The sequence below is a fragment of the Pelophylax lessonae genome, assembly GCF_965119305.1.
Source record: "Pelophylax lessonae genome assembly, chromosome: 11".
NCBI lineage: Eukaryota > Metazoa > Chordata > Amphibia > Anura > Ranidae > Pelophylax > Pelophylax lessonae.
Window position 1 is genome coordinate 63,340,261 of NC_138778.1, and position 25,883 is coordinate 63,366,143.

Genomic DNA, 25,883 nt, shown 5'->3' on the forward strand with positions numbered 1-25,883 from the left:
CAATAGCACTGTGCTGTGTGAAATGCTTTAAAGGAGCAAGATCCATTTTTTCCTCTTTTTTTTTTTTGGGGTAACAAATGCTTTAATCAAAATGTAAAGAACCTTCATACAATAACGAGTGCAAATTACTATAAACAAAACTGCATTATAAAATTCCATGTTGATGCATGTGATGCTTACTTCATTCACACCAGCACGACTTGTCAGGCGACTTGTCAGCCTGACAAGTCGCGCTCCCTCGCGGTCCATTGACTGCTACCGGACCCGTTCTAATAGAAACGACACAACGAATTGCATAGACTACCATTATGTGAAGTCCTTGCAAGTCGCTCCGAAGTCGTGGTGCATGGGAATGCACAAGTCGCCCCCGAAGTAGTACAGAGTCGCGCCGCCCCAGTGTGAACCGAGTCTTACAAATACGTACATACTGCACTGCCTGACAAAACACTTGTCAATAATATTTTGGCCTGGTATATTAACCACTTGCCGCCCTGCTCCTGCAGATATACTGCGGCGGGGGCTGCATGTTCAGGCACATTATATATACACACACACACACACTATATACAGTGGGTACGGAAAGTATTCAGACCCCCTTAAATTTTTCACTCTTTGTTATATTGCAGCCATTTGCTAAAATCATTTTAGGTTTATTCTTCTTCCTCATGAATGTACACATAGCACCCCATACTGACAGAAAAACACAGAATTGTTGACATTGTTGCAGATTTATTAAAAAAGAAAAACTGAAATATCACATGGTCCTAAGTATTCAGACCCTTTGCTCAGTATTTAGTAGAAGCCCCCTTTTGATCTAATACAGCCAGGAGTCTTTTTTGGGAAAGATGCAACAAGTCTTTCACACCTGGATTTGGGGATCCTCTGCCATTCCTCCTTGCAGATCCTCTCCAGTTCTGTCAGGTTGGATGGTAAACGTTGGTGGACAGCCATTTTTAGGTCTCTCCAGAGATGCTCAATTGGGTTTAAGTCAGGGCTCTGGCTGGGCCATTCAAGAACAGTCACGGAGTTGTTGTGAAGCCACTCCTTCGTTATTTAAGCTGTGTGCTTAGGGTCATTGTCTTGTTGGAAGGTAAACCTTCAGCCCAGTCTGAGGTCCAGAGCACTCTGGAGAAGGTTTTTGTCCAGGATATCCCTGTACTTGGCTGCATTCATCTTTCCCTCTATTGCAACCAGTCGTCCTGTCCCTGCAGCTGAAAAACACCCCCACAGCATGATGCTGCCACCACCATGCTTCACTGTTGGGACTGTATTGGACAGGTGATGAAAAGTGCCTGGTTTTCTCCACACATACCGCTTAGAATTAAGGCCAAAAAGTTCTATTTTGGTCTCATCAGACCAGAGAATCTTATTTCTCACCATCTTGGAGTCCTTCAGGTGTTTTTTTAGCAAACTCCATGCGAGCTTTCATGTGTCTTACACTGAGGAGAGGCTTCCGTTGGGCCACTCTGCCATAAAGCCCCGACTGGTGGAGGGCTGCAGTAATGGTTGACTTTCTACAATTTTCTCCCATCTCCTGACTGCATCTCTGGAGCTCAGCCACAGTGATCTTTGGGTTCTTCTTTACCTCTCTCACCAAGGCTCTTCTCCCCCGATAGCTCAGTTTGGCCGGACGGCCAGCTCTAGGAAGGGTTCTGGTCGTCCCAAACGTCTTCCATTTGAGGATTATGGAGGCCACTGTGCTCTTAGGAACCTTAAGTGCAGCAGAAATCTTTTTGTAACCTTGGCCAGATCTGTGCCTTGCCACAATTCAGTCTCTGAGCTCTTCAGGCAGTTCCTTTGACCTCATGATTCTCATTTGCTCTGACATGCATTGTGATCTGGAAGGTCTTATATAGACAGGTGTGTGGCTTTCCTAATCAAGTCCAGTCAGTATAATCAAACACAGCTGGACTCAAATGAAGGTGTAGAACCATCTCAAGGATGATCAGAAGAAATGGAAAGCACCTGAGTTAAATATATGAGTGTCACAGCAAAGGGTCTGAATACTTAGGACCATGTGATATTTCAGTTTTTCTTTTTTAATAAATCTGCAACAATGTCAACAATTCTGTGTTTTTCTGTCAGTATGGGGTGTTATGTGTACATTCATGAGGAAGAAGAATGAACCTAAATGATTTTAGCAAATGGCTGCAATATAACAAAGAGTGAAAAATTTAAGGGGGTCTGAATACTTTCCGTACCCACTGTATATATATATATATATATATATATATATATATATATATATATATATATATATATATATATATATATATATATATATATATATATATATATATATTTATATATTAAACCATAAGTGTAGCGCTAGAAATAAAAAATGATCACAACAAATGAAAAATAGTGTCCAAGTGAATGGAAAAACTAATAATCTCAATAATGTGAATTTAGAAAGAAAAAAAAGGGGGGGGGGGGAGGGAAATGATATAAAATCAAATCCTAAATCCACATGCGTAATGATCCAAGGGGGAGGATTTCTTCCCGTGGCACCAAGGGTATGTGAAGGAAGGGGAACACCTCTGTGATGGGGTAAGTACAGCAGCTTACCAGATTTCCATGGCTGATCAACTTAATGAATCAGCCTCTCCCAGCTATTTAATCAAGACCACTGAAGATCTGATGTTACGTGGATGCTTATTCAGAAATGGACCACTTCTCAGGATACGTGGTTTGACTCAGTGGCGTCACTAGGGTTGGTGTCACCTGGTGTGGTAAAACATGGTGTCACCCCCCCCCCCCCCCCTATATTTGGGCCGGGCAGCAGCTCAGCGTTCAAGTTTTTTGAAGCAGGTTGCGACGGTCAATAAGGCCTACAGGATAGCAGGTTAGGCACTTCCTAATGGCTCAGTCCCTAGGAGCGGTAACGGATAATGGCTGACAGGCCATCCTGCCAGACCCAGCAAAATTGCAGCAGTGATCCCTCCGGTTATACGTTCGCTTCCTCTGGGTTAACCAGGCTGACTTTGGTCAGTAGTGTAGCCCATCTGTACCCTGGCAGTGACACAGTCTTTCTCTCTCTGGTAGTGCTGGGCAGTATGGCTCTCTCTGACTAACCCCAGCACAGTCCTCTTTATGGTGGAGCACTCACTCCCTCAGCTTTTTCCCAGGTTCCCAGTCCTCAATCTCTCCCCCTAGCAGAGTGCATTCTGGGGGCTGTGGTCTGCTCCCTGTGGACAACAAATGGGGCCACCAATCTTCCGGGACTACATGTCCCATGATGCCCCCTAGTCTCTTCTGATTGGCCCTCCGCGATGGCCAGCGTGAAGGGAAACAGACCGGGCAGTAAGCTGGGCGGCAATCAGATGAGAGCCGCTCTCTCTTCTCCTGCACTGCTGACAGGAGAAAAGAGGGGGGAAGTGGGGAAGATAAACTGACAGCCCGCAGATCGCTACCTGTTCTCTGGTGACTGAGCGAGGAAAAGAGCCTGCTGTCACTGCTTAATCATACCTCCCTACTTTGTGTAACTCAGTGTAGGGGTAAGGAAAGGGCAAAATTCCTCCCACATACAAGAGATGGTCAGAGACTACAGACATGATACAAGAGATGGTCAGAGACTACAGACATGATACAGGAGACAGACAGAGACTGCGGACATTATACAGGAGACAGACAGAGACTGCGGACATTATACAGGAGACAGACAGAGACTGCGGACATTATACAGGAGACGGACAGAGACTGCGGACATTATACAGGAGACGGACAGAGACTGCGGACATTATACAGGAGACGGACAGAGACTGCGGACATTATACAGGAGACGGTCAGAGACTGCGGACATTATACAGGAGACGGTCAGAGACTGCGGACATTATACAGGAGACGGTCAGAGACTGCGGACATTATACAGGAGACGGACAGAGACTGCGGACATTATACAGGAGACGGTCAGAGACTGCGGACATTATACAGGAGACGGTCAGAGACTGCGGACATTATACAGGAGACGGACAGAGACTGCGGACATTATACAGGAGACGGACAGAGACTGCGGACATTATACAGGAGACGGACAGAGACTGCGGACATTATACAGGAGACGGACAGAGACTGCGGACATTATACAGGAGACGGACAGAGACTGCGGACATTATACAGGAGACGGACAGAGACTGCGGACATTATACAGGAGACGGACAGAGACTGCGGACATTATACAGGAGACGGACAGAGACTGCGGACATTATACAGGAGACGGTCAGAGACTGCGGACATTATACAAGAGACGGTCAGAGACTGCGGACATTATACAGGAGACGGTCAGAGACTGCGGACATTATACAGGAGACGGACAGAGACTGCGGACATTATACAGGAGACGGACAGAGACTGCGGACATTATACAGGGGTTGTTTGAGACTGGGAGCATGCTTCTGTAGTGTACAAGAGACTGGATGCATAGTACATGGTATATTACAGCAGCACTCTCCTAAATGTAAAATACTGTTGAAGTTCAATTTTTTTTAAGTTAAAAAGAACATGGATGATCCCTTCCAGTGATAATGTGGCAGCAGTGGAAGGGTTACCTGCAATTTATCTGTCCCAGCTTCTCTTATCCTGACGGAGAATGCCATTCAAGCAGCGTGGTGTGCCTCCTCCCCCTCCTGCTCTGTGTACAGTCAGGAAAGGAAGTAAACATCACAGCAAGAAGGGGAGGGGCGGCTTCAGTGAGTGTACTCCGAGTCCGTACACACAGTGACAAGAGAAGACTGCAGGCAGCTGGAGAGACGTCCCGGCCAACATACAAAGTGTTGCCGCGGCGTGTAGACAACCCGCTGCCTGCACACGCTGCGGGCATTTCAGGAAGGTTGGGAGGAGAGGTTCAGGCTTAGGTGGTGTCACCCCTCTGGCGGGTGTCACCCGGTGCGGACCGCCCTCCCCGCACCCGCCCAGTGACGCTACTGGTTTGACTAAAAGTAGGGAAGAGGAGGAGCAGTGACATTGAAGTGTAGCAACAGATTGATGAGAAATATTGAGGAGTGTTTTTCCTGCACTGATCCCTCCATGTATCCTGAGAAGTGGTCCATTTCTGAATAAGCATCCACGTAACATCAGATCTTCAGTGGTCTTGATTAAATAGCTGGGAGAGGCTGATTCATTAAGTTGATCAGCCATGGAAATCTGGTAAGCTGCTGTACTTACCCCATCACAGAGGTGTTCCCCTTCCTTCACATACCCTTGGTGCCACGGGAAGAAATCCTCCCCCTTGGATCATTACGCATGTGGATTTAGGATTTGATTTTATATCATTTTCCTTTGGGACTTATTCATCTGGACACTACCCTCCCCCCCCCTTTTTTTCTTTCTAAATTCACATTATTGAGATTATTAGTTTTTCCATTCACTTGGACACTATTTTTCATTTGTTGTGATCATTTTTTATTTCTAGCGCTACACTTATGGTTTAATATTAATTTGAGTCATTGTTGGTTGATTTTGTGTTGGCTGCTGATATTTATCACTCTTTTCATTTCATTAGCGCGGAAATTTTCTTGAATTTGATATATCTATCTATATATATATATATATATATATATATATATATATATATATATATATATATATATATACATACACACACACATACACATACATATATACACACACACATACATACAGTGCCTTGCGAAAGTATTCGGCCCCCTTGAACTTTGCGACCTTTTGCCACATTTCAGGCTTCAAACATAAAGATATAAAACTGTAATTTTTTGTGAAGAATCAACAAGTGGGACACAATCATGAAGTGGAACGAAATTTATTGGATATTTCAAACTTTGTTAAATAAAAAAACGAAAAAATTGGGCGTGCAAAATTATTCAGCCCCTTTACTTTCAGTGCAGCAAACTCTCTCCAGAAGTTCAGTGAGGATCTCTGAATGATCCAATGTTGACCTAAATGACTAATGATGATAAATAGAATCCACCTGTGCGTAATCAAGTCTCCGTATAAATGCACCTGCACTGTGATAGTCTCAGAGGTCCGTTTAAAGCGCAGAGAGCATCATGAAGAACAAGGAACACACCAGGCAGGTCCGAGATACTGTTGTGGAGAAGTTTAAAGCCGGATTTGGATACAAAAAGATTTCCCAAGCTTTTAACATCTCAAGGAGCACTGTGCAAGCAATAATATTGAAATGGAAGGAGTATCAGACCACTGCAAATCTACGAAGACCTGGCCGTCCCTCTAAACTTTCAGCTCATACAAGGAGAAGACTGATCAGAGATGCAGCCAAGAGGCCCATGATCACTCTGGATCAGAGATGTATAGTAACGAAGTAGAACTACTTAAGTACTGTACTTAAGTACCGAAATGCGGTATCTGTACTTTCCTAAAGTAGAATTTTTTTCTCCTACTTCTACTTTTACTTCACTACATTTTTCCGATGATTTCGATACTTCTACTCCGATATTTTTTTTTTGTGCTGCATCGTTACTCGTTACTTTTAAAAAAATTACCACTGCCAGAACAGTAGATGGCAGGTTGCATAAAGCTCCAAAAAATGTGTATAATGTCATTCATTTGTAAATCAGCGCATACGAAAATAAAGGCAGTGTATAATAAAAGCTGCTATACCAAATCTTTCCAATAAAAAGAAAATATGAAACAAACAAAGGTGCTACAGCGGCAGCGCTTAAAGTGCATCAAGAAACAAACTACTAACAAACACAACTTGGCTGTGCGAATAAAGTGCCTGTGCAATCGATATAATATCATCGTTGCCCCCAGTGTGCCCTGCCCACACTTCGAGTCCACACAGTATCAAAAAAAACAACAGTGCTAAAGCCTAAATGCATTGAAAATAATTATTCCCACAATGTAGTAACAGTAAATTCAATTCATATAAAAATAAAATATGAAAATAAAATCACAATAAAATAAGTTATGAAATAATAAGTTAGGTGACTTAGGGTCAGGTCAGGTGCGTGCAACAAGTTGAAGTGTGTAAGATAAGATTGCTTTAGGTGATGAACTTCTTGGCGGCCCTGGCAGGATGACGGGGACACCCGCCATTTCTGGAGCCGAGCCACTGTGATTTCCCAACATGTGACAAAGTGACAGCCAGGAGATCTAGTGTAGTGCTCAGCTCAACAATACCGGTCCGCTTTTATATATAAAAATGAAATAAATATACATACTGACTCACAATTTAGTAGTAGTAGTAGTAGGTAGTAGCGTGTAGCAGGCAGCACAACTCAATTCAATCAATCCCACAGCTTCGCTCGCGCCGCGGCCCGCGGAATCACTGTCGTCATCATGATCATCAAGTTAAGAGACCGCACTGGAGGAGCCGTGCTGCCACTTCCCGCTTGAGGTCTCTCCGCCTCTAAACGTGATGTGTCACTCAGACTCCACCCCTTAGGGCCCTTACTGAGTCTGAGAGGAGTTGTGACGCGGGAGCAGGACTCGGAGCATTTTCTTTGGCATCTCTCTCATCTTCTTCTTCTATGAGGTGAGTGAGGTGGACCGTGGAGAGACTGAGAGGGCCTAATCCTTGCCATCTGCCACCATGGCAATGTGCCATTTGAGAATCAAATATCAATATAAAATATATATATTATATTAATATACACACACACACGGGCACGGCCTGGGCCGGCCCGGGTCATGGGCGGCTGGGTGGCTTTTTTGAACCAAGATGACGGTGATGGCTATGATGATTATTTATCCGATCATCCATGGTCCATGGACTCACCTGGACCATAAGTGTTGTTGTGTGTGTGGGTGAGGTGGACTGGTGCCTGTGCTTCCTGCGGCCTGCCTCTGCCTGTGCGGCTGTGCCCGCACTGCAGTGGCCACTGGCAGTGGCACAGGCACTTGACTTGAGCAAAGCAAATGAGCACTAGTGTGAAGGAGTCAGGACTCAGGACAGGTGGTGGAAGCATGTTCTGACAAGTTCTTATAATGAAAATAATATATATAGACAGGTTTTTGAACCAGTGCAGTGCCAGTGCTGCTCCTAAGGTGAGACTGAGAGAGGCTATCCAGTCCACCACTTTACTTGAGCAGATCACAGAAGAAAGGTGGAAGCATCTGACAGCAAGTGACAGCACTTCTTAGATTGCACACTGGAATTCAGTTATGGACTTTTCCTTATAAAGTTTAGTTTACACACTTAATCTTGCACCTAACTTATTCACAATCACAACTTATTTTATTGTGGTATTGTCATATAATATATTTTATATGAATTAAATTTACATTGTGGGAATAATTTGCACTGCATTTAGCACAGACATGTCACTTTATTTTTGATACTGTGGACGATTAATCTGATTTTGAATACAAGAAGAATATATATTATTATTATATAATTGCATTTGCAGGTACTTTATTAGCATTTTTAGCACAGCCACTTTGTTAGTAGTTTTTGATGCATTTTTCACTTTTTAAGCGTTGTAGGTTAAGGTTTGTGATTGTGAAGCTGGCCTGGCACATCATCATCCATCATCAAGCGAATCAAATCAATCCGCGGATTCCGTGATTAGACTGCGCATGCTCATTCTGCCTCAGCTGAAAAGATGGACGAACCAAAAACACCACCTTCCACCCCTGGCCCTTCAACTTCAAGTGATCTGCCTGGCTGTGAGAGTGAGGAAGCTCATGAAGGAGACCACCCCTGGCCCTACTTAGAGTCGATGTTCTCATATGTCGGTGTGAAAGACAAGTCATATAGAATGAGGTGCTTACTCTGCCGCCCGAAAGGTTGTGAAATACTGGCCTTCAAAAATTCACCGTCGAATTTGAAGAAACATATCAAGGTAAGTTACAATTTTTTACAAATATCAAAATCACACCAGCTTGTGCTATCAGCTGTAACTGTAAGCCCTTTAGCGTAGCGATTAGCGAGTTAGCGACATGCTTAACGTTAACGCGTTAACTAGCTGTCATAAATTTCATAAAGGCTATGACGCAGCGTTGAATCGTGTTTTTGACCCATCCAGTAAGATTTAATCTTACATTATGTTAAAAAAATCATACAAGTTTTTTTGGTCACATTAAAAAAGTTCATATATAAAGACACAAACAACAAGGCGTCTAAAAACAACACAGATAAATGAAGGAATGGAATACTTTCATCATGACTACCACAAAGGGACACACAGTGGAGTGCCTATGTGTAGATTTCTTGCCCTGTTGCTGCCTATTGGCATTGGCATTGCCCAACATGTTTCGCGGTATCTTCTCCGCTTCCGCTTCGTAAGGGCCAAGGGGTCTTATCATGTTAACAGAGACTTTTTCCTCCTACGTCCTTCCTAAACATCTAAACAGAGAGCTTGCATTCAAAGCAAAGATCTATCAAAGGAATATAGATAAGTTAGAAAAATAATATAAGAGAGCAATATATCAAAAAAGCCACTGACCAAAAAGAAGGTCAGAGCCGTTCAGCCTGGTAATGTAAAGTAAAGCATAGCATAACATCATTTATTTTATTTATACTGTCATCATTATAGCTTGATGGTCCTATGTATGTTGGACTGAAATGGACGGTACAGTAACTAAAGCATAATATTGGAAATGTGTTGCATTTAATGATTTAATAATTAAAACACCTATATTAAAGTGTATCAAACTTGTAATGTTAAGGGATCATAGGACCAGTCCAGGACCAGGAGAGAAAGAGAACTTTCCTCCAAAATAGAAAGATATGTTCATGATATATATTCATATTCAATTCATTTGCCTCTATTTGCAGTTGATCATCCCTTGTTAAACAAAACAGGTGCAAGCAGAAAAATATATGTTAAGTAACTAGTTATTAAGTTAAGTACTGTCTTGTGTCTTGTTTCCCCTTTCCATCATGGCTGCTATATGGTTACGTTACGCAGCGCTGGTGAGTGTGACTGGTCAGATGCGCCCATAACCATAATAACCCGGCCGGAATGGCTCTCCATTCCGAATTTCCGGGTGCTGTTTGGCTGGGCGGGGGGTGTGGAGATGTCCATCATCTGCCTCCCCGCCTGCCGTCGTACAGACAGTCAGCTGCGCTAGCCATCTGCGCATGCGCATTATGGGTCCGGGTCCGGCCGCGTCACACGCCGATGGGCGTGAGCGGCCGGACAGGACTCGGAGTCCTATAAAATGTCGGCAGATGCCTGTCAGCCAGCCTCGGCCACGACTACACAGACATTAGCACAGCAGGCTCCACGGACGGCCCAGGCCAGGACGGAGGAGGTTAAACTACTTGGTAAAAAATGCATTCGGGGTGACGGGGTCCACACTCTTGCTATCCTATCTTATCTATCATGATGTCAGGCACTCTCTTTCTTGTGGCTCATTTAATTAACTTTTATATGACTCTCTTTTCTTTGCAGTGAGCCCAGCATGGTAGTCTGACCATGTGGTCCCGTCCGGGCCGTCCGTGGCTTCCACAGTGTGTGTTTTTCTGTTTGTGACCTGCTGCTGGTCTTCCTTTTCTAATTGACCAGTTTTTTTTTGAGGCACCTCTCTTTGGCTCTCTCCTTCCTTCCCTGCCCTGGTGAGTCTCTTTGTCTGCAGTGTGCTGAGCCTGAGTCTGACTGAGTGCTGCTGACTGGACTGTCTGCTGATATTATTATATAACAGTACTTTTTTACTGTGTGTGTAAAAATAATATATATATACATATATTTTTCTGCTTGCACCTGCTTTTGTTTAGCAAGGGATGCGAGGCAAACATAATGATCATGATGAACATATCTTTCTATTTATTTTTACAATATGGAGGAAAGTTCTCTCTCTCCTGGTCCTGGTCCTTATATCCCTTATTCCCTTTTAATTTTACAATTGTTTGATGTCTGCAGAGTGCAGACTGTGCAGCACTGCACATTTTAATATATATGTTTTGAATCGATTAAATGCATATTTAGTAACACTTTTCCAATATGCTTAGTTACTTTCTGACTGCCATTTGTCCATTTCTTACTCCAACATAGGACTCCCATGTCCGTCTAGGAGGCGTTTCCGCTCAGTTTTGGTGGTTGCCTCCCCCTCCTGCCCGGCCTGGACCATCTTCTTGGCTAAGTCGTCGTCGTGGGGCCACCTTCCTTCGCAGGAATGTCATCACCAGCTATGTATGTATAAATGATGTCATGTTATTGCTGCTATAAATAAATCTATCTATCAAAGAAATAGATAAGTTAGAAAAATAATATAAGAACAAATCAAAAAGCCACTGACCAAAAGAAGGTCAGAGAAGTAATGTAAAGGCGTCAAGCATAGCAGTGCTATGCATGCTTGATGCCTGACCTTCTTTTGGCGAGTGGCTTTTTGATATATTGTTGTTATATTATTTTTCTCTAACTTATCTATTTCTTTGATAGATTTATTTGAATGCATTATGCAACTAGCTCTCTCTTTAGATGTTTAGGAACTCTCTGTTAACATAAGACCCCTATACGAAGTGGACAAGATACCGCAAAACATGTTGGGCAAGAAATCTACACATTAGGCACTGTGTCCTTGTGGTATCATGAGAGTATTCCTTCATATGTGTTGTTTTTAGACACCTTGTTTGTGTCTTACTCACTCTTTCTGAACTTTCTTAATATATTGTTGTGAGTGAGAGTGACCAAATAAACTTATATGATTTTTTAACATAATGTAGCCTTAGTGTACCCAGAAAGTCCTCATGCCTCCTCCTCCCTTTTCCTTTCTACAATTGATTTTAGGACCTAGGTACTTCTTTATTGGGTATTTGTCATTATGACACCCCAATTAGTACTAGGATTTAACTTGGTGTACTGCAGTAATTTCAGGTTATTTATAAAATTATATATAAAATTATATATGACAATGTGTAGAAAAATTCCCTAAAAAATATTTTAGCCTAGTTTAGACTGGAGTGAGGTGAAAACAGGAAAAAAAGTGCAAAGTAAGTTGGCTAGCTGTTAATTTTATTCAATTATATGGTAGAAAATTAGACTATTAGTCAAAATAAACTTTTGGTGATGAAATCAAAGTGCTGAGTGCTGACTGACAACAAACAAAGCATCTCAAATTGTCTGCTCTGCATGCATCTCAAGTGGTCTTCTTCGCGCACTCATGTTTCTCATCATGAACCATGCTTGTTGTATCAAGTGTTAGGCCTACAGGGTTTTGCAGCAAGAATGCAGAGAAGTACTAAAGCAGAATCCATGAAGGATCTTTGCTTATGGGGGTTTCTTGCTTAGTTTTTTGTATATAGAATTATGGTGGATAAGTATAACTGACTTTAATTGAATTATTTTTGCTTTTTATTAATAGTGTGGGTTATACACTCACCTAGCTATGTTGCTCAGTCACGTAAAACTTTATAATTCTGTGAAGGTAAAACAATATATTTTTTGGTCTCTTTTCAGAGCAAGCATGACTGCCACTTGAATAGATACGAGGAACTCACATCTGCAAAGCGAAAGAAGAAGACACCGATTCCCTCCCCTTCCATCAAGCAGCCGACATTAATGGGTAGCTGGAGCACAATGCCTCAGAGATCCATTGACAAGGCAATCATGAAGTATGTTGTCCGAGGACTTCAGCCTTTCAACATTGTAGAGCAAGCAGCTTTCCGCGATTTTGTGTTAGACCTGGTACCAAATACCAAAATAATGACAAGAATCACACTCACATCTATGATTGATGATGCTGCCAAACAGATGAAGATCAAGATTATTGAGGCCATGCAAACTGTTGACCACATCGCGACAACCACTGACTGCTGGTCAGCCAGGCGGCGTAGTTTCATTGGGGTCACAGCTCACTGGCTGGACCCGGAAAGTTTAAAAAGGTGCTCAGTGGCCCTGGCCTGTAAAAGATTAAGAGGCTCTCACACTTTTGACCTTCTGGCAAATGCACTTAATGATATCCATGCTGAGTATGACATTCGAGGGAAGATAGTCAGAACAACCACGGACAATGGCTCCAACTTCATTAAAGCCTTCAAACTCTTCGGTGAAGATGGAAATGCTGGTGCTCTAGTTGAGGTGGAGGAGGAGGAGGAGGAAGAAGCAGACAAAGATGAGGAGGAGGTCGAGTTTGTCGATGTATCTTCACTTTTGGATGAGGATGATGGTTTTGAGTTCCAGCTCCCGAAGCACCAGCGGTGTGCATGCCACATTCTTAACCTAATAGCCACTGCCGATGCCAGCAAAGCAGTGTCCAATGAGGCGTACAAGAAATTATACTACTCAACATTTGCCAAGTGCAATGCACTTTGGAATAAGTGTTCAAGATCCTCAACAGCAGCTGAAATTGTGGAAGATGCTTGCTCCCTCCAGCTCGTGCGACCAAATGCAACAAGGTGGAACTCTGTCTTCATGGCTGTGGAGAGACTGCTCAGGATAGTGAAAGAAAAGGGAGAGGCAACAATGAGAGTTTTCTGCACAGATTTGAAGGTTCCAATGTAAGTTTAAAAATGGTTTATGGTACTCTTTCTGTTCAAACTCAATTCTGGTCCATATTGTCTACTTGTACAACATTTAATTGAATGGTTAACATTGAACGATGTACCAAATTCATTGCATGATAATCACCACATCCAATCATGTAGCAATGCTGTTTTTTGTTTCTTATTGTTTATATGTTCTTGTCTTCTTCATAGGTTTAATCCAGCTGAACTCGCATTCTTGTCTGAGTATTCTGCTGTCATGTCTCCAGTCGCCCAAGCAACTAACATTTTGCAAGCTGAAACCAATGTCCAGATGGGGTGGCTGCTCCCAACCGTCAAGCTCCTGAAAATCAAGCTGAACAGGATCAAGATGCCTCTGAAGTATTGCAAGCCGCTTGTGGATGCCTTGCAGGTGGGCATTCAGAATCGCTTTGGCCCTATGATGGAAGACCCAGAGCTGGTGGCCGCTGCTATTCTGCTTCCAAAATTCAGGACAAATTGGACACAGGAGGATGAGACTATCAAAATGGGTAAGATATATAGTGTAGTATGGGTGAATTATTGTGTATTTTTTGTGCAATCACAAATTCACAGCAGTACAGCTCAAATATTGCGGGATTACTTTTAATTTTTTTTTTTTATATGAAAACAAACACACATGAGCTTGTCCTGCATAGAAGATATTGCAAACATACCAGGGCATTATGATGTTAGAGTGAGAAATGATGTGGTAGTATGGGAGACTTCCTCTTTAGCATAGCAGTATCATGGCACTGGCAGCCAAGCCTTCCTGTCTAAGGTCTGCCACCAGGCTGTAAATGCTGCAAAAGGCTTTTTGTTTAAGGGAATTATTTGAATTATAAAGTCGCCACTATTATTTCCATTAAAATCATCTACCGACAATGTCATCATGTCAAATCTGTGTTTACTTTCATGGGTTGAAACTCTTATTATTGTATAAGTTCCACAATAATTCTATATAAATCAAACTTAAGCAAGAAACCCCATAACCAAAGATCCTTCATGTATTCTGCTTTAGTACTTCTCTGCAATTACTTGCAAAACCCCTTAGGCCTAACTTCATACAACCAACCATGCATCTCATTCATGAGGAGGAGTGCGCGAAGAGTAGACCACTTGATGCAGACAAGTTGAGATGCTTTGTTGTCAGCACTTTGATTTCATTATTTTGACTAATAGTCTAATTTTCTACCATATACAATTGAATAAAATGAACAGCTAGCTAAGCTAACACACTCTTATATTTCAGGAATGGAATATATCAAACGAAGTATTGAAGACCCCTCGTTGCACTGTACAGAGGTCAACAGGTCCAGCTCATCTGATGAAGACGACTTCTTTTCTGGCATGCAGGGTTCGAAGGCACAAGACAGTGCCAAACAGCTAGATGCGTACTTGTCATGTTCAGCAGATAACATGGACTTGCTCAAGTCTTTTCCAGCTGTGTGCAAGTTGTCTGTTAAGTTAAACACACCTCTTCCAGCATCAGCAGCCTGCGAGAGGCTTTTTAGTATTGCAGGATTAGTCTTTAGCCCTAGAAGAGCGAGACTGACTAGTTCCAATTTTGAAAACCAACTACTTTTGAGGATAAACCAAAGATTTCTAACTTAAACTGGTATGCATTAAGCAGTCATATAAATATATTTAAGAAGGGAATAAGCTGTGGAGAAAAAAAACACAAGCAGGGAAGAGAGGGTAGGGATGCTTTAAAGGGGCATATTTGATCTGCTTTTGTTTAAGCTCAATGTTTTGCTCTAATCACTTTTGTTGTTGCATAAGAAATACTTGAATGTGGCCTACTGGCCTTTGAGATCTTTTAGTTGCCCTAACAAGTTGAGGATGAAAAGAAAATGCGTAACTTCCAAAAATGACTGCTTTATGCACACTGCAGGGAATAAGCTGTGGAGAAATAAATGTGAATATTAAGGGTGCGCTGCTGGCTGCTGATGCTGATATGTAAAAAAGCTGCAACCAGGACAAAAATAAATGAATCTGTGATAAATTAAATATATGGTGCACTAAATCGTATATAAAGCAATATACAATATATTCCAATAATGGAACAGTGTATGAAATGAAAGTCCAAAATATTGTGAATCTTGAAATATGTGACAAAACAAGATGAATATATTTTCAAAGGTGCAGGAATCAAACAGGACCTATTCCAAATAGGTGCAGACTCCCACCACCTTGTGGATTTCCCCCTTACCCGGCAGATGAAGGTAAGTGCAAAATAATATCCAAAATAGATCCAGTGAAACAAAATTGCAAAACCTGTGCTCTTAACTTTCAGTGAAAAAAACAAAATCAGCCTCTTACCAGAAAAAATGTCTATGTACGCTTGTGACTCTCCTTGGTTGGGAGCAGGGCCGGCCTTTGGGGTGTGCGAGCTGTGCGGCCGCACAGGGCGCCATGGGCAAAAGGGGCGCCGTGCGGCCATCGCAGCTCGTACATGATCAGGCAGCACAGTGGGAGGTAAGCGGCGACCGCGGCATGGAGAGAGTTAACACAGGCCACGACCGCCGCTTACCTTCCACTGTGCGGCTGTGCCTGTGTCTTCTATAGCTGCAGGGCTGAGTGCCCGCCACTGACAGATCCCCTCCTCTCCAGGCCAGGGACGCCAGAGGAGAGATCGTCGGCTCCCCCTCCTCCCGCCCCTTCTCCTCCTCCTCCTCCCGCCCCTTCTCGTGGTAAGCCTCCATACTAAGGTAAGTAAACTCTCTCCTGCATCAAATGTAAGGGGGGGGCTCTGTGTGGGGGTCTCGGATGTAAAGGGGGCTTTGTGTGGGGGGGTCTTTGGTGTGGGGGGTCTCTGATGTAAGGGGGCTCTGTGTGGGGGGTCTCTGATGTAAGGGGGGCTCTGTGTGGGGGGTCTCTGATGTAAAGGGGGCTTTGTGTGGGGGGTCTCTGATGTGTGGGGGTCTCTGATGTAAGGGGGCTCTGTGTGGTGGGTCTCTGATGTGGGGGGTCTCTGATGTAAAGGGGGCTTTGTGTGGGGGGTCTCTGATGTAAGGGGGCGCTGTGTGGGGGGTCTTTGATGTAAGGGGGCTCTGTGTGGGGGCCTGGGGTCTCTGGTGTAAGGGGGCTCTGTGTGGGGGTCTCTGATGTAAGGAGGCTCTGTGTGGGGGTCTCTGATGTGTGGGGGTCTCTGATGTAAGGGGGCTCTGTGTGGGGGGTCTCTGATGTAAGGGGGACTCTGTGTGGTAGAGCTCTGATGTGGGGGGCTCTGATGTAAGGGGAGCTCTGTGGGGGGCTCTGATGTAAGGGTGGCTCTGTGGGGATGGTCTCTGATGTAAGGGGGCTCTGTATTGGGGTCTCTGATGTAAGGGGGGCTTTATGTGAGGGGTCTCTAAAGTAAGGGGGCTTTGTGTGGGCATGGTCTCTGATGTAAGGGGGCTCTGTGTTGGGGTCCCTGATGTGTGGGGGTCTCTGTAAGGGGGCTCTGTGTGGAGGGTCTCTGATGTAAGGGGGACTCTGTGTGGGAGGGCTCTGATGTGGGGGGCTCTGATGTAAGGGGAGCTCTGTGTGGAGGGGCTCTGATGTAAGGGGAGCTCTGTGGGGGGCTCTATGGGGGGCTCTGATGTAAGGGTGGCTCTGTGGGGATGGTCTCTGATGTAAGGGGGTTCTGTATTGGGGTCTCTGATGTAAGGGGGGCTTTGTGTGAGGGGTCTCTAAAGTAAGGGGCTTTGTGTGGGGATGGTCTCTGATGTAAGGGGGCTCTGTGTTGGGGTCTCTGATGTAAAGGGGGCTCTTTGTGTGGGCTGGGGGGTCTCTGCTGTAAGGGTGATCTGTGTGGGGGGTCTCTGATGTAAGTGGGGCCTCTATGGGGGGTTTCTGAACTCTCTGTTGTAAGGGGGCTCCGTTGGGGGGTTTCTGTTGTAAGGGGGGCTCCGTTGGGGGGTCTCTGATGTAAGGGGGGTCTCTAATGTAAGGGGGGCCAAGTTTGTAGTGATCATAAAAAAGAAAAGTCAAATGAAGTGCAAGAAAAAATGTGCAGGGCGCTGGTGGGGGCGCCACAGGATCAGCTCGCACAGGCCGCTTGAACACCTAAGGCCGGCCCTGGCTGGGAGGTTCACTTCTTTCTTTCCCATTAACAGCAGATATGAAATTATATTCATCTTTTGTCACATATGAATATGATATATATTTGAAGATTCACAATATTTTGAACTTTTTATTGACTTAGATTTCATACACTCTTCCTTTATTTCATTATTGGAATATATTGTTGTATATCACATTGGTTTATATATGATTTTGTGCACCAATAAGCTGTGGAGAAAAAAAAAACAGGCAGGGAAGAGAAGGAGGGATGCTTTAAAAGGGGAAGGGAGGGACTTTATCTGTTTTTGTTTATAAAAAGTTACAGCCTAAGGAATTGTGATTGTCCTTTAGGTTAATCATTTGAATAAATCATTTGAAGTAATAAAAACAAATATTATGTTCAAACTTTTGACTTCTTTCTTTAATAACTACATAACACAGTACTTCTACTTCTACTTTCAGTACTTGAGTAGAATTTTTTTTTCAAAACTACTGGTACTTTTTACTTTTTCTACTTAAGTAGCAATTTTTTTGAAAAAACTACTTGCAATACTTAAGTAAAAAAAATGTTGAATACTTTTGTACTTCCACTTAAGTAACTTTTTCTGTGAGCACTTCCACTTCTACTTAAGTAACTTTTTGATCGAGTACTTGTACTTTTACTCAAGTAGAAATTTTGAGTACTTTATACAAGTCTGCTCTGGATTAACTATAGAGATCTACAGCTGAGGTGGGAGACTCTGTCCATAGGACAACAATCAGTCGTATACTGCACAAATCTGGCCTTTATGGAAGAGTGTCAAGAAGAAAGCCATTTCTTAAAGATATCCATAAGAAGTGTCGTTTAAAGTTTGCCACAAGCCACCTGGGAGACACACCAAACATGTGGAAGAAGGTGCTCTGGTCAGATGAAACCAAAAATCGAACTTTTTGACAACAATGCAAAACGTTATATTTGGCGTAAAAGCAACACAGCTCATCACCCTGAACACACCATCCCCACTGTCAAACATGGTGGTGGCAGCATCATGGTTTGGGCCTGTTTTTCTTCAGCAGGGACAGGGAAGATGATTAAAATTGATGGGAAGATGGATGGAGCCAAATACAGGACCATTCTGGAAGAAAACCTGATGGAGTCTGCAAAATATCTGAGACTGGGACAGAGATTTGTCTTCCAACAAGACAATGATCCAAAACAAAGCAAAATCTACAATGGAATGGTTCACAAATAAACATATCCAGGCGTTAGAATGGCCAAGTCAAAGTCCAGACCTGAATCCAATAGAGAATCTGTGGAAAGAACTGAAAACTGCTGTTCACAAACGCTCTCCATCCAACCTCACTGAGCTCGAGCTGTTTTGAAAGGAGGAATGGGCAAAAATTTCAGTCTCTCGATGTGCAAATAGAGACATACCCCAAGCGACTTACAGCTGTAATCGCAGCAAAAGGTGGCGCTACAAAGTATTAACTTAAGGGGGTTGAATAATTTTGCACGCCCAATTTTTCAGTTTTTTGTTTAAAAAGTTTGAAATATCCAATAAATTTTGTTCCACTTGTTGATTCTTCACAAAAAATTACAGTTTTATATCTTTAAGTTTGAAGCCTGAAATGTGGCAAACGGTCGCAAAGTTCAAGGGGGCAATACTTTCGCAAGGCACTATATATATATATATATATATATATATATACACATACACACACACACACATACATATATATATATATATATATATATATATATATATATATATATATATATATATATATACACACACACTCTACACACACACACACACACGATTGAGTCTTCTGTGGTTTAGGGGCAAGCCCCTCCTGCAAAGAAGTGGTAACTACCAGATTAGGATTCCTGGTCATGAAGGAGCACAATATATTAGTGGAAAGCTTTCACTGATTATACCTCATGTGGGGCACCCTTAAACACGCTGGCCGACTGGTAGATGGTCTCGGTCCACAGTTTGATATCCTCATTTTCCAGTTCCTCTGGAGTCCGGTACAGAGCTTTGGGAACCAGCCCACCCTCTGGAACCTCGCACTGAAACACAGTACACAAACCAATACATGTAAATATGCTGCAAAATGCCATGCAATGACAGTATTCTAAGATACACAGATTTTTCTTCAGTTTTTTCTTCAGACACTGAACTTTTAACAAAAGACAGCATGAACTATGGAAAATACATATTCACTCTCAAATACTGTACATACTTTTTGTCAATGATTTATTATACGACACACAACCAGATCATGTGTCAATGGTACAAGGTGATTTTGTCAATAATAAATGCACCCTTCAAATTCTGCAATGTCTGCTCCATTTATTCGTTTACAACAAGGTAAAGCATCATTAACCACTTTACTACGGCCGTATGGTCAGGCATGGAAGACTGAGGGCTTTTCTCAAGCACAGCTTTAAAACAGTGCTCTGCTTATTAATGGTGTATGCAACCAATGCTGATGATCAAGCTGTCAGTCAGCCCAGATAACTGGCAAATTGCATAGCCAATCAGCGGGCAGCTGGGCCAATCACAAATGTAAACACTAATACTGTGTACATTTGAAAGCCCTCGGCTTCCTCTCACATTGGAGGAAGGAAAATGCAATAAATGAAAGAAGGGATTGCAGGCAGCAGATTCAAGGTGGGGGGTTTTAATTAATGTGGTGAGCTGTACATCTTTTCCCCATGCGGTCTCTAAAGTGTATATTAACATTAACCTCTCTTATCCAGCACATGAACTCTTTCACCTCCTCCCCTCTCTGTGAATGACCTGTACATGAATTAGGGCTGCACGATATTGGAAAAAAAAATATATTGAGATATTTTTTTTTTCAACGATATATATTGCGATATTGAGAGACCCGTCCTACTGTAGGGTAGGGAAGTAGTGCAGCCTTCTGATTGTACAAGGGACACCTGGGACAGCCAGGGTTAATGTTACTGTAGGAATGGGATGAGTTTTGCAGCAGCCCTTCTTCTGATTGTATATATGATATACTGCACTGGGAGTCCGGGACAGCCAGGGTTAATGTTACTGTAGGGAAGGATGCTGGGAATGGCTGGAAATCATGAAGTATTGCAGCAGGGCATGCAGGCAGCAGCACAGCCTTCTGATTGTAATTGCAGATACAGGGCAGGCCAGGGTTAATAATGGTATTGTACTCACACAGTGACAGTCAGTGTGGAATTGTGGATTATTCCCATCACAATCTCACTCTCGGGACTCACAGTGGTGGTAGGAGGACTAGGAGCCGGTAGAAGAACACAGCCAGTGACTCGCTCGACTTCCGTGCAGCCCACACGTTCAGTCTGCCGCCCTGCAGCTAGTTTTCTTCACCGGCACAGCGAACCAATCACGCCGTGAGTAGCGGCACAGCAAACCAATCAGGTGTGCAGGCACGCGTGATTGGTTAGCTGTGCAGCTGCTCACGGCGCGCTGCTCACCGCTGAACGTGTGGGACGGATGTGTCGGCACTGTGAGTCCTTCTCCTCCCCCCGAGTCCCGACTTCTCCCTGCCTAAAATATTGTGTCTTCAGCGATATGAATATCGCCCACGCACGCAGAACGATAGTCGATATCATATCGACTATCGTTCAGCCCTAACATGAATAATATGTTAAAACTAATGCTCCATGTTTTAACCATCTCAAAATCAGCATATATTATTTTCCCTTCTAAAACATGGTGGCAATGCAAAAAAAAAAAAAAAGAAAAATCTGTCGTCGTCTTTTCAGACCGTGTATACGTGCCATAACAAGCCAGAACAGTACAAATAGCCCCCCAAATTACCCCTTTTTGGAAAGTAGAAAGTCCAAGGTATTTAGTAAGAGGCATATTGACTTTTTTGTAAGTTGTAATTTTTTCCCACAATACTTTGCAAAAAATGGGATTTTTGACTTACCGCAAAATCCATTTCTCTGATGTTCATTGACGGACACACCTCCTGATCTTCTTGAAAATTGGGCTATACTGCCCCTTACAGGGGTAGGATACTAGGCAGGAAAAAAAAAAAAAAAAAAAAGACTGACTATGCCTATGGGTAGTCCCAAGAGGTATACTCCCCCTCTCTGTCATCGGTACTCATTTTGTCACAAGCAGTGTCAGAAGTATTACAACTCCACAGAGGGGTGGGTGCTGTGTCAGCCAATGAACATCCGAGAAATGGAATTTACAGTAAGTCAAAAATCCCATTTTCTCTTTCGTTTACGTTTTGACGGACACAGCTCCTGATCTTCTGGTCCATTGGGAGGTCCCAAAACAGTGTCAAACATGAGGGATAGGAACAGCAAGAAAAAATTCCTAAGGCCAAAAAAGGTAGCCAACCAGGTAACAGGAGCGGCAAAAAGAAGCATCTGCATATGCCAACACATCCACTTCATAGAATTTTGTGAAAGTGTTAACCAACGGCCAAGTGGCCACCTTGCAAACCTGCATCACTGGCACCTGATGACAGAGGGCCCAGGAAGCACTGAACACCCAAGTAGAGTGCGCCTTGACAGGGAAAATAGGAACTTGACCCTTGATTGATTAGGCCCAAGTCACCGTCTGTCTAATTCATCTGGAAATGGTCGCAGAATAAACAGACAATCCTTTTTGAGGCCCATCCGTAAGAACAAAATAGTGAGTCTGACCTCCTAAAGGACTCCATAGCTGCCAGGTACACCCGACTTGACCGAACCACATTCAGGGCATACAACGTGACAAGATAATGCCGCCAATTCCAACACCCTGTGCAGAGGTGATTTCCACAAAAAAAGCTACATTTCGGAACAGCGTAAACAGGGGAATCTCCAGAATATTTTCAAAGGGAGGCTTCTGAAGGACTGAAAGCACCAAGTTGAGATCCCAAGGTGGTAGCGGGGACCGTGCTGGAGGAGTCAAATGTTGAACCCCCTAATCAAAAAAGGTACGCACCAGGGAGTGCGTTGCAAAGGGTCGTCGAAAGAAGACCACCAAGGGCGACACCTGGCCCTTGATGGTACTCAAAGCCAATTTCTACTCAGAGCAGAATATTTGCGGAGGACGCCTTCCCAGGCGGACAGGCTGGCATCCATGGTGACCACAGTCCAATACAAGGGGAGGAAGGATTTGCCCAGCCAAATCACCGGAGAACTAAGCAACTATATCAGGGACTCCCTCTTTCCCTGGCTCAGCAGGATCGGATTGTCCAGAGACTGCAGAGTCTTGTCCCATTTGGCCAGAATCTTCCTTTGCAGGGACATAGTATGGAACTGTGCAAATGGAACCGCCTCAAAAAGGTAGACACCAGAGTCAGATCCAGATAGTCCAGCTTTGTGGACGGAACCAGAGCAGACTTCTGAAAATTCAGAATCCAGCCGAACTCCCTCGGAATTCGTATAGTGATTTTCAGGTTTTCCACCAGAGCAGTAGGAGACTCCACTCGCAGAAGGAGGTCATCCAAGTAGCCCAGGACCACGATCCCCCCGTTGGCGCAACAATGCCAGCACCTGGGCTAACACTTTTGTGAAGACCTGAGGAGAAGAGGCGAGACTGAAGGGTAACGCCACAAATGGATAATGCTCCTCCTCCCACGGCCAAGCGGAGGATGTGCAGGTAAATATCCTTGATGTCGGTAGAGGCAAGAAAATCCCCCTGATGCAGGGATGCCACCCACCTGTGAATGGACTCCATTTGAGGACCAGGATTGGATGCACCCTGCCTTCCTTCCTGAGGACTGTAAACAGGTTTTAATAAAAACCATGAAAACATTCTGATGTTGGAACTGGGACAATCACGCCTTGAAGTAACAGGTCTTGTACCGCACCAAACAGACCCTGTAAGCGGTCCAGGACAGGCGCAAGTTGGAAGGAAAGAACCTTGCCGGGGGACAAGAGCGAAACGTAATCTTGTAGTAGGACCCGATACGGGTGAGGATGGATGGATGTCTCAGAGAGGGGATCAGGTGGGAAGATGTGCTCCAAAGACTCCATGAGTCACCAGGGGTTCTCCACGAAAAGTGTAAAACACTGCAAGAGGACAACCCCCACCGTGCTGGTAGCACCACCCAGTCGCCAGGCACAAAGCACCAAGCGATCCTCAGCAGAGAGGGAGAGGACCCCACCAGACTCACCACCCAGTAGAAACAGGCACCTGCAGCCACTAGAAGGATCTGCACTCCATGGGCGGCGATGAGGAAGTGAAAAGATCCAGGAGCTAGCATTAGGGGATGAGGAGGGGCTCCCACCACCGAAATCGCCGCCCACAGGTCTCCACTGTCATGGCTGCTGCTATTTTCAATGGCAAACCACCGCAAAATGGCCAGCAGATTATACAAACATGACCGCTGTGCATTGAGCACACAGGCTACAAGAACATGGTGGCACGAGGCTCCCAGGGACCCAGGAGGGACAGATGAAGGGGGGTGCCTGACGGGAAGGAGGGAACCCACGGGTATGACCATCCCTAGGAGGGGCCAACATCCACCCCAAAACCCTCCAGGGGGGCAGCTACTCTCCATACCAGGAACCAGACGGGCACCGCTTCAGACCTCCTCTTCATCGAAATGGGGGGGGTCTGTCGTCCAGAAGGATCGCTTTGACACAGTCGTATGCGACCTTGAAAGGCGTTTAACTCGCAGGCCAGCCTCCGTCTGGTGGGGCTATGTCGTTGCCGACCTAGCGCGGAGCTGAGGCCTGCGCACGCTGGCTGGCCATACTGGGGTGACCACTAGAGCTAGATTATCCAGCCCATCGCCCAAGATCCACTGATAGGGTTGCACTGATGAGTACTCACTGATGTGCACTGATAAGCACTGTACTGGCACTGATGAGCACTCGCTGAAGGCACTGTAGGTCACTGATAAGCACTCACTGATGGGCACTGTAATGGCACCGTAGGGCACTGATGAGCATTGTAATGGCACTGTATGGGCACTAGAGGTATTGCAGGGGCACTCTGGATCATGCCAACTCAGGCTGCTGTGGCGTTTCGCTCTCCTCACACCGATAGAGCATGAGGAGAGGAGAGAGAAACGTTGCAGCAGCGCGAGCTGAACCGAGCATAATCCCGGTTTCATAAGTGATCTCTCCGTCATTGGACGGAGGGATCAAATGGTAAAGGGCCCCTGTGATTGGCCCTTTGCTCTGATTCATGATGCGCTGGGTCCCGTGGAGATCATAGACACTCCTGGGTGCGCGCCCCAGGGGTCGTGTGTGTCATATGGCGGTCTCACACAACTAGCAGGCCAATCTGTAGCAGTCATTTGGCTATAGAATGGTCAGCAAGTGGTTAGGGGTTTATTTGTTCTTTCTCTTGCTGTCTACATGGACACCACTAGAATCTTGTTGGGAGTTCCATGCATCTTGAGACATCTGCTTAGCAGGGTTTTATGGGCCATTTTTTGCCTTGTGGCTCCTCCCAGTAGACCCAGAAGTGTCTGAATGCTCTGTACAAGGGGAAAAAAAACCTAAGAAAACCGTGGCAACAGGAAAAACCGGAGTTCCACTCAGAAGTGATAAAAAGCCCAAAAAAGAAAACAAATTCAGCCACCACATCCCACATCTAAACTGAGCAGACTGGTGGTGCACTACATGATTTCTGTTGGTGTATTTGGAGACTCCTGAAGAGTCTTTGGATAATATGCTATTGAGGCTTTCTATATATGATTTCGGAAGATGTGGTTAGTTGACTGCTGATATACAGTGTGTTCATATGTGCAAGTGGACACATTATTTAGATGAATGGTGGTGGAACCCTACTTCACATTAACTATGTTTGATCAGCTAACTACATTGGTAGTGGGTCATTTATACTCTACCACTTATGATTATTGGTGTTACCTTTTTATGTAAAAAATTTTATTTGTTTGCAATTACCTTTCTATGCTCAAAATGATATTTGTTTGCATTTGTTATATTTACAAAGATTAGGATATGTGACAATTATGTGTTTAGGCTCCATGCACACAGGGCGTCATAAAAACGTGCTCCAAAGCTGTTTACATAACGCCGGGAAACAGCAGCTGTAAAAACGTGCTTTCAGTAGCTTTTTCTACTAGCGTTATTGCACGTTTGGCCACAGTAGCTGTTAGCAGCGTTTTTTCTGCCTCCATTCAAAATCAATGGTTCCCTATGGGAGCCTATTGATTTGAATGGAAGTCACACCGCAGGTCGGATCAGGGTGATCCGACTTGCGGTGCGACCTGCACTGTGAGAATCTTGAGGGGGAACTCCACGCCAAAATGGGGAAAAAAACGGCGTGGGGTTCCCCCCAGGTTCCAAACCAGGCCCTTCGGGTCTGGTATGGAATTTGAGGGTAGCCCCGCGCCGAAAAAACGGCGTGGGGTCCCCCCCAAAATCCATACCAGACTCTTATCCGAGCATGCAGTCCGGCATGCCAGGAAAGGGGAGGGGACGAGCGAGCGGCCCCACCCCCCCTGGATCATACCAGGCCACACGCCCTCAACATGGGGGGGTGTG

General features: G+C 44.4%; 1 protein-coding gene across 3 annotated transcripts in view; it reads right to left on the bottom strand.

Moving 5' to 3' along the window:
- Nucleotides 1-25,883, bottom strand: part of SEC14L1 (SEC14 like lipid binding 1) — a 141,554-nt gene that overhangs the window by 14,687 nt on the left and 100,984 nt on the right. For all 3 annotated transcript variants that reach the window (XM_082271845.1, XM_082271846.1, XM_082271847.1), the window contains exon 14: nucleotides 19,347-19,481. In XM_082271845.1, coding sequence (XP_082127971.1) covers nucleotides 19,347-19,481 — 135 coding nt within the window. The remainder of the gene's footprint in view (nucleotides 1-19,346; nucleotides 19,482-25,883) is intronic.